This window comes from Scylla paramamosain, unplaced genomic scaffold (genome assembly GCF_035594125.1).
Source record: "Scylla paramamosain isolate STU-SP2022 unplaced genomic scaffold, ASM3559412v1 Contig92, whole genome shotgun sequence".
In the NCBI taxonomy this organism is placed as follows: domain Eukaryota; kingdom Metazoa; phylum Arthropoda; class Malacostraca; order Decapoda; family Portunidae; genus Scylla; species Scylla paramamosain.
Window position 1 is genome coordinate 215,001 of NW_026973757.1, and position 12,500 is coordinate 227,500.

At 38.9% G+C, this 12,500-nt stretch overlaps 2 protein-coding genes across 5 annotated transcripts in view; both read right to left on the minus strand.

Annotated features, from left to right (window-relative positions):
• Window positions 1–5,816, minus strand: part of LOC135098925 (uncharacterized) — an 11,437-nt gene extending 5,621 nt beyond the window's left edge. The window contains exons 1-3 of the mRNA XM_064001351.1: window positions 5,736–5,816; window positions 3,514–3,711; window positions 2,911–3,029 (exon numbers count right to left, since the gene is read on the minus strand). Coding sequence (XP_063857421.1) covers window positions 2,911–3,029; window positions 3,514–3,711; window positions 5,736–5,816 — 398 coding nt within the window. The remainder of the gene's footprint in view (window positions 1–2,910; window positions 3,030–3,513; window positions 3,712–5,735) is intronic.
• Window positions 5,750–12,500, minus strand: part of LOC135098912 (ankyrin repeat domain-containing protein 23-like) — a 51,277-nt gene continuing 44,526 nt past the window's right edge. For 3 of the 4 annotated variants that reach the window (XM_064001329.1, XM_064001330.1, XM_064001331.1), the window contains exons 3-7: window positions 11,739–11,863; window positions 8,050–8,161; window positions 7,715–7,887; window positions 7,116–7,227; window positions 5,750–5,953 (exon numbers count right to left, since the gene is read on the minus strand). In XM_064001329.1, coding sequence (XP_063857399.1) covers window positions 5,886–5,953; window positions 7,116–7,227; window positions 7,715–7,887; window positions 8,050–8,161; window positions 11,739–11,863 — 590 coding nt within the window. In that variant the 3' untranslated portion in view covers window positions 5,750–5,885. The remainder of the gene's footprint in view (window positions 5,954–7,115; window positions 7,228–7,714; window positions 7,888–8,049; window positions 8,162–11,738; window positions 11,864–12,500) is intronic. The other variant, XM_064001332.1, reaches the window with a different exon arrangement.

The following is a 12,500-nucleotide window of genomic DNA, read 5'->3' on the forward strand; positions in this document are numbered from 1 at the left end:
CAACTTTCCCACTGTATAAGAAAAGATCATTCATTAAAAAGTCCAATAATGCCACCTCAGTGGGATATGATAAAGAGTGCTGGCCATCTAGAAAGGAATACCATAAAGCTAGACAGAGGTATCATTTGCATAGAAGTAGTGTAAATTTTAACAACATGATCGAGAAAAGCAGGAAAAATAAAGCAAATCTAAAGAGTGAAGAATAAGGAGAGGGATAACTTAATAAAGAAACTTAGAAAATATAAGAGTGATGACCCTAAAGCATATTGGAAAATTTTAAATAGTCAGAAAAGAACCTATCAGATCCCCTTAACACTAAATGAATTCTATGAACATTTTAAGGAGCTAGCGGGTGATGAAAATTCTGACAATAGTGATGTGAATATTACAAATGATGAAGACCGTGCAGATGCTGAAATTTTATCAGTACTTAATGATCCTATAAGTGAAGAAGAGATAGTTAGAAATATTAAGAAGTTAAAAAACAGCAAATCCCCAGCATCTGATATGATATTAAATGAATATATTAAAAGTACTAAGCATCTTTTGTGTCCCCTCTATGTTAAAATGTTTAATAAAATACTTGATACTGGTGTCATGCCAGCTGAATGGTTGGTGGGTACAATAGTGCCACTCTATAAAAACAAGGGATTTTAGTAATTACAGGGGCATCACCTTACTTAGCTGCATGGGGAAGCTGTTCACCTCCATACTTAATGAAAACTTAATGATTATTCAAACACCTTATCTATCATTAATGAAACACAAGTGGGCTTCAGTCATGGATATTCCACTCTGGATCATATATTTTTGTTGAAATGTGTCATTGATTTATTTAACTGGAAGAAGAGAAAGCTATTTTGTTTATTTGTTGATTACAAGAAAGCCTTTGATATGGTATGGCGTGAAGGTTTATGGTGTAAGCTTGTGAAGGAAAAGGTGCAAGGAAAAATTCTAGATGTAATCAAAAATATGTACAACAATATCAGATCATGTGTCATGCTTAACCAGGAGATTTGTTTGCAATGCAGGGGTAAGACAGGGGAAAAATTTATCACCGTTGCTTTTTGCTTTTTATGTGAATGACATTGAAAGTAAATTAATTGAATATAATTGCAGTTATGTAAATTTTGGTGATGATTTCTTAAACATGTATCTTAAACTATTTGTTATTATGTATGCAGATGATACAGTTATTTTGTGTGACAGTGAGGATGGAATGAAGCAGGCACTGATTGCTCTGAATTTATATTGTAATGAATGGAAATTAAAGCTAAATTGTAACAAAACAAAAGTAGTAGTGCTTAGTAGGGGAAGACAAAATTTATCTAACTATGAATTTGAATTTGGTGGTGAAAACATTGAAGTAGTGACAGAGTATAAGTATCTTGGAGTGTTATTAAATTATAATGGAAGGTTTTGCAGAGGTGAGCTGGAGCTAAAAGACACACCCACAAGAGCAATGTACTCATTAATAAGTAAGTGTAGGAAGTTTGACTTGCCAGTGGATATACAACTCAAATTATTTACCACCACGGTGTTACCTATATTGACTTATGCATCTGAAATTTGTGGTTACCATATTGCTAGGGAGTTAGAGTATATGTACATGAAATTTCTAAAACAGGTTTTGGGTGTTCATAAGAATACTTGTAATGACATGGTGTATGGTGAACTGGGTATATTTCCACTTGATATTTATATGAAGAAAAAAATTATAGGTTATTGGTCTAGGTTAATTTCAGGTAAAAATACTAAATTGTGTTATGTAATGTACCAATGTCTATTGCAGCTGGATAGCTTAGGGCTTTATACTTCTCCATGGTTAGCTTGTATAAAGAATATTTGTAATGACTGTGGAATGTCTGGTATGTGGTGTTGCAAGATGTTCCTAATTCAAGATGGGTGAAGAAAGCTGTGAAACAGAGATTGAAAGATCAGTGGCTTGTAACTTGGCATCATAATTTAGAAACAAAATCATTAAGTAGCAATTATAGGGTGTTTAAGACAGATTTTGGCAGAGAACAGTATTTAGAAAAGTTAACAAAGGGTGACAGATTATTAGTTGACTAAATTTAGAACTTGTAATAATAGACTTCCTGTAAATGTTGGTAGGTATCAAGGCGTCAGTAGAGAAGATAGGGTATGTAACAAGTGTAATGTTGAGGTAGTAGGAGATGAATTTCATGTTCTTTTTGAATGTACGGATGTGGAAATTGTTAGGTTAGGTAATATGTATATAGCAAATTATTACATAAATAGGCCAACACAATTAAAATATGCTTTGTTCATGCAAAGTACAAGTTCAAGTGTGATGAAGAAATTATCTTTCTTTTTAAGGATGGTGCTACACATGTTTAGATAAATAGTATGCAAAACACCTCAATAGTTTTTCTAATTTCTTAATTAGTAACAGTATGTATCATTATATATGCATACACATTTTTTTTTTATTCATTTTTTGCCATTGCTTACAGTGTATTTCATTTGTATGTATTTTTTTCTTATGTAATATTATGCACATTCTGTATATAATTCTGTATATAATGTTTGTATTCTTTTCCTGGAGAGCTGTGCTCCATACTTTTATATAAAGTCTGAGCTTACTCAATAAATTCAATTCAATTCACACACACACACACACACACACACACACACACACACACACACACACACACACACACACAGAGCCTCACCAATCTCAACAATGAAAGACAGGGCAACACACACACACACACACACACACACACACACACACACACACACACACACACACACACACACACACACAGAGCCTCACCAATCTCAACAATGAAAGACAGGGCAACACACACACACACACACACACACACACACACACACACACACACACACACACACACACACACACACACACACACACATCCTCACCTCTCCTCCAGCTTGAGTTTAAATACCAGCACCATCACAAAGTGTACACCCAACACCACAAACACCTTCCACGTGTGTGCCAGAGTGAACACTGTACAGGCGATGGCGCGGGACACCACCTGCGGACACAGATTGTTGTTATTATTATTATTATTATTATTATTATTATTATTATTATTATTATTATTATTATTATTATTACTATTATTATTTTAACCTCATAATTGTACCTAAACACACACACACACACACACACACACACACACACACACACACACACACACACACACACACACACATAAAAAATAAATGAATAAATAAATTAATTAAATAATTAAAAATTAAACCCCCAAATTTACTTACAAGAAAAAAGTCAAAACTCACAAATACACCAAAAAACACCCTTAAACATCTCAAAAGCACCCAAAATTCACTCAAGAACATCCCAAAACACCCCAAAATAACCTAAAACACCTTAAAACACCCAAAAACACCCTGAAACACCCAAAAAACCCAAAAACACACACAAAAAAATCTTCAGAGCCCACAAATACACTTAAAAACACAAAACAAACAATTAAAATAACCCCCATAGGACCTTACCTGGAAGAATATTGTGAACAGGAGGGGCAGTGTGTCTAAAATAGTCAGCCCTCTGAGTTTTGAGAACCTGTGGTAGGACGTGAAGGACCAGGTGAGGGACACGAGGGAGATGAGGACAGAGAACACCTGTTTTGAGAGCTGGGTGTTGTGGCCCAGTGGTGACAAAGATAGGATGCTGCCCAGTGTCACATCATAAGCCTGTTGTGGGAAAGGAGGAGGAGGAGGAGGAGGAGGAGGAGGAGGAGGAGGAGGAGGAGGAGGAGGAGGAGGAGGAGGAGGAGGAGGAGTGGTAATGATGGAGTGGTTGTCTCGGGTGTTTTTGTGTGTTTTGGGATGTTTAAGGGTGTTTTTGGGTGTTTATGTGTGTTTCTTGGGTACTTTAGGGTGTTTTGAGGAATTTTTGCATGTTTTTGAGGTGTTTTAGGGATGTTTAAGGGTGTTTTGGGGTGTTTTTGTGTGTTTTTGAGGTACTTTTGTGTATTTTTAAGATGTTTTTTGAGTGTTTTCAGGGTGTTTTTATGTGTTTATGGGTACTTTTGTGTGTTTTGGCTAGGTTAAGTTAGGGTAGGGGTATTTGAAATGAAAAATAGTGGTGATTGGGGTGTTTTTGTGTGTTCTGTTTTTTTTGTGTGTTTTTATGTTTTTTTTTTTTGGTGTTTTTGGGTGTTTGGGTGGTGTAAGAGTGGTGGTGGTAATGATGTTGTAGAAAGTGATGGAGGGGTGACATTTTTTTTTTTCTTTTATGTAAGAAGGACACTGGCCAAGGGCAACAAAAGTCAATAAAAAAAATGCCCACTGAAATGCCAGTCCTGTAAAAGGGTCAAGGCAGTGGTCAAAAATTGGTGGATAAGTGTCTTGAAACCTCCCTCTTGAAGGAATTCAAGTCACAGGAAGGTGGAAATACAGAAGCAGGCAGGGAGTTCCAGAGTTTACCAGAGAAAGGGATGAATGATTGAGAATACTGGTTAACTCTTGCATTAGAGAGGTGGACAGAACAGGGGTGAGAGAAAGAAGAAGGTCTTGTGCAGCGAGGCCGCGGAAGGAGGGGAGGCATGCAGTTAGCAAGATCAGAAGAGCAGTTAGCATGAAAATAGCGGTAGAAGACAGCTAGATATGCAACATTGTGGCGGTGAGAGAGAGGCTGAAGACAGTCAGTTAGAGGAGAGGAGTTGATGAGACGAAAAGCTTTTGATTCCACCCTGTCTAGAAGAGCAGTATGAGTGGAACCCCCCCAGACATGTGAAGCATACTCCATACATGGACGGATAAGGCCCTTGTACAGAGTTAGCAGCGGGGGGGTGAGAAAAACTGGCGGAGACGTCCTCAGAACACCTAACTTCATAGAAGCTGTTTTAGCTAGAGATGAGATGTGAAGTTTCCAGTTCAGATTATAAGTAAAGGACAGACCGAGGATGTTCAGTGTAGAAGAGGGGGACAGTTGAGTGTCATTGAAGAAGAGGGGATAGTTGTCTGGAAGGTTGTGTCGAGTTGATAGATGGAGGAATTGAGTTTTGAGGCATTGAACAATACCAAGTTTGCTCTGCCCCAATCAGAAATTTTAGAAAGATCAGAAGTCAAGCGTTCTGTGGCTTCCCTGCATGCTATGTTTACCTCCTGAAGGGTTGGACGTCTATGAAAAGACGTGGAAAAGTGCAGGGGTGGTATCATCAGCGTAGGAGTGGATAGGACAAGAAGTTTGGTTTAGAAGATCATTAATGAATAATAAGAAGAGAGTTGGTGACAGGACAGAACCTGAGGAATATCACTGTTAATAGATTTAGAAGAACAGTGACCGTCTACCACAGCAGCAATAGAACGGTCAGAAAGGAAACTTGAGATGAAGTTACAGAGAGAAGGATAGAAACCGTAGGAGGGTAGTTTGGAAATCAAAGCTTTGTGCCAGACTCTATCAAAAGCTTTTGATATGTCCAAGGCAACAGCAAAAGTTTCACCAAAATCTCTAAAAGATTTTGATAGAAGATAGAAATGGTGGTTTTTTTTTTTGATGTTTTGTGTGTGTTGTGTGGTTTCCCAGGGGTTATTATTGTGGTAGCACACGGCTTAAACAGTAAAAACTTACTTAAACACTTAAAACTTAATTAAAATACCAAAAAAAAACACATTTAAATGTACTTAAACAAACCAAAACACACAAAAACACACAAAAAAACACCTTTACACACCCAAACATCCCCCAAACCCTCCCCCACACACACACAAACCTGGTCCAGCTCAGTGTAATGCATCCCAACGATATACAGCTGCAGAATTAACTGAAAGGCCGACTCAAGTATGGCCTCCATGACGTTGGTGATCGTGACCCTCATCACCAATGTGCTTAAGGTCATAATATTTTCTGATCTCCATGTCCCTCATATGGTGCCGGCAGGTCTTGGTAGGCCTGTGTGGGGGGGAAGCTGTTGTACGATTTCAAGTTCACCTGTAAGAGTGCCTGCGTTAGTTCTGGGTGGGTTTGAGATGTAGGGGACCTGGTGTTGCTTTGGGGTGTTTTGGATGTTTTGGGTTGTTTTTTGGTGTTTTCTGGGTGTTTTTGGGTGTTTTTTGGTATGGTTTTTGGTTATTTAAGGGTGTTCTTTGGAGTGTTTCGGCTAGGTTACATTAAGTTAGGGGTAGCTGAAATAGAAAATGGATGTTTTTGGATGTTTTCTTGGTGTTTTTGGTGGGTTTCTGGATTTTTCTTTTTTGTTTTGGGTGTTTTGACTAGGTTAGGTTAGGGGTGGTTGAAATAGAAAATGTGTGTTTTAGAAGTGATTTTGGGGTGTTTTTGGGTGTTTAAGGGTTTTTATGGAGTGTTTGGGTTAAGTTATATTTGGTTAGGGTTGGTTGAAATAGAAAATGGGTGGTTTGGGGTGTTTTTGGGGTGTTTGAAGGGGATTGACTGTTTATAGGGTAAAGGAAAATGGATGTGTGTGTTTGGGTGTGTTTGGAGGTAAATAATAGTGTTTTTTTTTGTGTTTTAGAGAGAGAGAGAGAGAGAGAGAGAGAGAGAGAGAGAGAGAGAGAGAGAGAGAGAGAGAGAGAGAGAGTGTGTGTGTGTGTGTGTGTGTGTGTGTGTGTGTGTGTGTGTGTGTGTGTGTGTGTGTGTGTGTGTGTGTGTGTCAACATCATACACCGAATATTTCAAAATACACACACATACACACATACACACACAGAAATTAAATATATACATCAAAAGTGTAATAATATTAACAATAATAATAATAATAATAATAGTAATAATAATAATAATAATAATAATAATAATAATAATAATAATAATAATAATAATAATAATAACAATAATAGTATAACAAGCTACTAGTAATGTATTGAGGATTTACTTAATAGTAGTAGTAGTAGTAATAGTTCTATATAATAATACTAATAAACAGAGAGAGAGAGAGAGAGAGAGAGAGAGAGAGAGAGAGAGAGAGAGAGAGAGAGAGAGAGAGAGAGAGAGAGAGAGAGAGAGAGAGAGAGAGAGAATCAAGCAAGGATGAACAAGCAAAAACAAACAAACAAACAAACAAACAAACAAACAAACAACAACAACAACAACAACAACAACCTAACCAAATCCCAACCCAACCTGACCTTACCTGACCTGACCTGACCCCAGTGCCTTGTGATGTGAAGGGGGGAAGAGGGCATTGCCAGGCTCGTGACAAACAGCGGGGTTTCGCCTTGGTTGTTACGTACGTCTGGTGATACCTGGGGTTGTGAAGTTAGGTTAGGTTGGGTTGTGTGAGGCTAATAACATTCCAAAACATCACAAAAACACCCTTAAATATCCCCAAAACATACCAAAAACATCCCAAAACACCCTTAAACACCCAAAAACAACTTTAAACACCCCAAAACACCCTTGAACACTCAAAACACACCCCAAACACCAAAAAACACCCCAAAACACATTTAAAACACACCAAAACTCTCCAAAAGCACCTTAAACACCCAAACTATCCCCAAACTACTGCAAACATCTCAAAAACATCTTGAACCATTCCCAAAAACCCAAAACTACCCAAATACCCTTAAAACACCCAAAAAACACCCAAAACCCCACAAAAAACACACCAAACACCCCAAAAAACACCCAACACCCCAAAACTCCCCAAAAGACAACAAACTCCCCAAAACACCCCAAACACTTCAAACACCCTTAAAAAAAAACATCCCAAAACGCGCCTAAGCACACCTTCAGGGACAGAAGCCGATGCATCATGTTCGGGTAGCCTTGCTGGGCGGCCAGGTAGAGCAGAGTGAAGCATTCTGACCTCGCCGCGTCAAAGGAACACACGGCAGTTTCTTCAATGACCCGAACTAAGCAGAGACCAACCTCCTCACGCGATATTATTCTCCAGTCCTTGTCTGGTGGCTTAGGTTTGGTTAGGTTAGGTTTAGGGGGTGTTAGCTTAGGTTAGGTTAGGTTAGGGGGTCTCTCTCTCTCTCTCTCTCTCTCTCTCTCTCTCTCTCTCTGTGTCTATATATTCCTCCCTATTCCCCCCCCCCCCCTCTCTCTCTCTTTCCCACCTTCAGCAGAGAGAGCGGCGTTCTCCTGCAGCAGGGTGCTGACAGTGCTAGAGTGGCCGGCAAAGGTGGCCAGCCCCAGTGGAGTGCGGCCCAACCGGTCACAAGCATCCACCTGCAGAAGACACGGCGGTGATGGTAGTAGTGGTGGTGGTGGTGGTTGAAACAGTGTATGTGGCTGAACAAACTCCGTCTCACTTGCGGATGTCAACAAAACTGGCTTAATTTGTGTTTTTTTTTTTTTTTCTCTCAGTTGAACGATGAAATGTGACTGTTTATGAAAGGCAGGTATGTTTGGTTTACTGTGCTAGTCAGGGGATTTTTTGGGGGGCAGTCAGGGATGCCAACATAATACTTGGATCTCACTAAAAGCCTTTCTTCCTTCTAGTTCAGTGTTTCTCAACCTTTGTTGGTTGGCGGCGCACTAAAGACATGTTTTTAATTTGGCGACGCACCATCTCTTTAATTTCATAATTAATTAACCTTTTACTCTTTCACGGACGGTGTGTTAACCATAATATCTCAGTTACACAATATTATTGATGAAATAATAGGTGCAAATAAACAGCAGGAAACAGTGTGTACTGTAAATAAACTATTACTAAAAAAAATACATACCTTATCAATGAGACACCTGTGCCTGCCTGGATTTACATATCCTCTCTATGTTGGGAGGGACAGCTGACAGACACACTCTCATTTCCTCTTCAACAGAGAGCAAGTTACATCTTTTCTTAGTTTTTATATTTGTTAGTGCTGAAAATCCCAGTTCACACAAATATGAGGTCGAAAACTGCAAGAGTATTTTCTGGGCCTTTTTTGAAATATGTGGGTATTGTTTTTCCATTTCAATCCAAAAGCTTTCTAATGACATTTCCATATATTGCAGTCTTAATGTGCGGTCATTTCGGATATCAATTAGTTCCTCTTCTTCATGAGTGCTAAGTTGAGGCTTGTGTAAGGGATCGAGCACGAATGGATTTCTCAGCCAATCATAACTTTCAGTAGATATATTTGGGAAGTATTTTTCAATGCTCCTTTCTAGGCTTGTAAGGTGGTCTGTAATGAGTGGAACAATGTCTGTGTTGTTTGCTGCAGCAGTCTTTTGAAACATGTCAATATTACCTTCACTTGACCTGTCTTTCCAAACCTTGATTTTTTTCTTTCATTGACTGCATTTTATCAGTGCATGTTAACATATTTTCATTTCTCCCTTGCATACTTACATTCACCTTGTTCAAATGCTCAAATATATCTGCCAAATAACATAATTTTGCATTCCAAATTTCGTCAGCCAGTAATTCGCAGAATTCTGTTTTCTCTTCAAGAGCAAAGAAAAGAAGAATTTCCTCTCTTAGTTCATGCACACGGGATAACACTCTGCCTCTTGACAACCACCGAACTTCCGTGTGGAGGAGAAGACCTTCGTGGGCAGATCCCATTTCTTCACAAAGACTGGAAAATAATCTTGACTGCTTTGGTCTACTTTTAATAAAGTTCACCATTTTCACGACATTATCAAGAACAAATTTTAAATCTTGTCCAAGTGTTTTAGCAACAAGAGCTTCACGGTGCAAGAAACAATGTGTGGTAATCAGAAATGGATTTTCCTTCTTCACTAAAGACACAAAACCCTTTACTGACCCCACCATTGATGGACAACCATCTGTGCAAATTCCTACACATAATTTCCATGTTAAGTCCATTTCTACCAAATATTCTGTCACTGTAGAAAATATTTCCTATCCTGTTGTTTGACTTAGTTCTTTGCAGCACAAGAATTGCTCGGTTATTTTCTTATCATCAATGAAACGGATGAACACAAGTAACTGAGGTTTCCCTCCAATATCTGTTGATTCGTCCGCTTGTAAGGCAAACATTTTATCTTTCACCAGTTCACACACACTTTTCTCAATGTCAGATGACATATCCTTGATTCGTCTGCCAATCGTATCGTTTGAGAGAAGAATTTTTTTCACTTCTTTTTCAGCCTCATCCCCAAACAAAGTTTTCACTACAGAACAGCAAGCTGGAAGAAAATAGGATTCTGCAATTGAATGGGGTTTCATTTGTTTTACTGTTTGTTCTGCTACTAAATAGCTTGCTTTCTGTGCCTTTTCTGCTACCCTTCACTTTTTTCTCAAACCCAAGAGCTTTGTTGTTTGTTTTCTTTCAAGAGTCTCTTAAAGTAATCTATAGGTTTTCTGTGTCAGGTGACGATGCTTAGTTGATAAATGTCTCTTCATTTTCTGTGGAGTCATAGATTCATTTGATAACTCCAAGCCACAAACAACACATTTTGGTTTAGGGCCATTTTCGCTATCACAGCAAGTGAATCCAAGTCCAAGGTAACTGTCGTTATACATGCGAAATGACTTGCTGCGGCTACTTTTGCTGGTACCTGTCATTGTTTTAACTGATCTCAAGCCCGTCATATCACTTTTTCTGCTCGGGACCCGCACAGCTGTACTCACTTTCAACTCCTCTCACTTCATTTTCTTCACTTTCCACGATATGGCCTGGACGAGACGTCTCACTTTCACCAGGTTTTACTGTTTACGTCACCATCAGTGTCTTCGACACATGTACGCTTTGACTTAATAATGTCCCTCTGCAACTTCTTCTTCTTTTTCTTCAGCACATTTACGCTTTTTTTATGAGGTATTTCTCCATTTTTAAGCCTCGTTGAGCAACGAATGCAGTACGGCCCTACGCGTTACGGGGAGTCAACTGTAGCACTGAGACCCCTTGGTCCTGGCCCTGGAGCTGCCTACCCAATGTTCTCGTTATATGTTGCCATATTAATTGTTACTAAAGGTTCACGCAAATCACATCATATATTCCATCTTGTATACAACCAACCTGGTACTGCATATGCTCAGTTTGTACACACATCTAAAATTTTTCACATGAACGTGTAAATAAGTAAAATAAGACAAGTGATATGGCAACTCAGGAATGCCCAGCTGACTGCAGCTCTGATGGACGGGTACAGGACGTGTCCGAGTACTCGCGGCGCACCTATGTGATCCCCGCGGCGCACAAGTGCGCCGCGGCGCATACAGGTTGAGAAACACTGTTCTAGTTGAAGTGGCAAGAGTTTTCAAGGCTGTTTTTATGGTTCTAGTGGCAGATTAACAAGATTTCTACATTCCAAAGGCTGTAGTTGAAGTGGCGAGTGTTTTCAAGGGTGTTTTATATGGTTTTGGTAGATTAATCAAGATTTCTACATTCCAAAGGCTGTAGTTGAAGTGGTAAGGGTTTTCAAGGAAGTTTTTATGGTTCTGGTGGCAGTTTAACAATATTTCTACATTGCAAAGGCTGTAGCTGAAGTGACGAGGGTTTTCAAGGATGTTTTTTACGTTTTTAAAAGACAGATTATCAACATTTCTGCATTCCAAAGGCTGTAGTTGAAGTGACAAGGGTTTTAAAGGGTGTTTTTATGGTTCTAGTGGCAAATTAACAAGATTTCTGCATTATCAACAGGAGAAACACTTTTTTAAAAGGCTTAGTTGAAGTGATGCAGTTGAAGTGATGCAGGTTTTCAAAGGTTTTTTTTTTTATGGTTCTAGTGACAGATTAACATTTCTGCATTATCAACTCTCTCTCTCTCTCTCTCTCTCTCTCTCTCTCTCTCTCTCTCTCTCTCTCTCTCTCTCTCTCTCTCTCTCTCTCTCCCCCCATACACTCACAGACAAGCCCCGAACAAGGAGGTCAACCACCAGGTCATGGTAGCCCTTTGATGCCGCCCAGTGGAGGAGAGTTGGCCCCACGTAGAACTTCAGAATAGGCTCCACCCGCTCCATTCTCTCAATGTCTGTGTGGAGGGTTGGATTGCATTAAAAAGGGTCCAAAGGATGTTTTAAGGGTTCTAATCCTATTTTAGGACAGTTTTAAAGATTCTGATCCTATTTAGGGAAGTTTAAGGGATTTTGAATCTGTTTATCAGTCTATAAAGGGAGTTAGAAGTGATTTGAAGCATTATTACTACTTCCTGTATCTAAAAAGTGGATTGCTGTTGCTAAAAATGGTGTTTAATCCTATACCTGTGCTTATAGATAAGATAGAAGATAATAGAGAGGTTTCGGTGGTGTTTAATCCCATTCCTGCATCTATAGATAACATGTGATATAGAGGGTAATAAAGAGGTTTTGAGGGTGTTTAATCCTATACCTGTGCTTATAGATGAGATAGAGGATAATAGAGGTTTCAGGCGTGTTTAATCCCATTCATGCGTCTATAGATGACATAAAGGTGGGTGACATTGTGACATAGAGAGTAATAAAGAAACTTTGATGGTGTTTAATCCTACTACTGCACATATAGATGAGATAGAGGATAATAAAGAGGTTTTGGTGGGGTTTAATCCCAATCCTGCGTCTATAGATATTATAAAAGGGGTGACATTGTGATATAGAGGGTAATAAAGAGGTTTTAGTGTGTTTAACCCTATT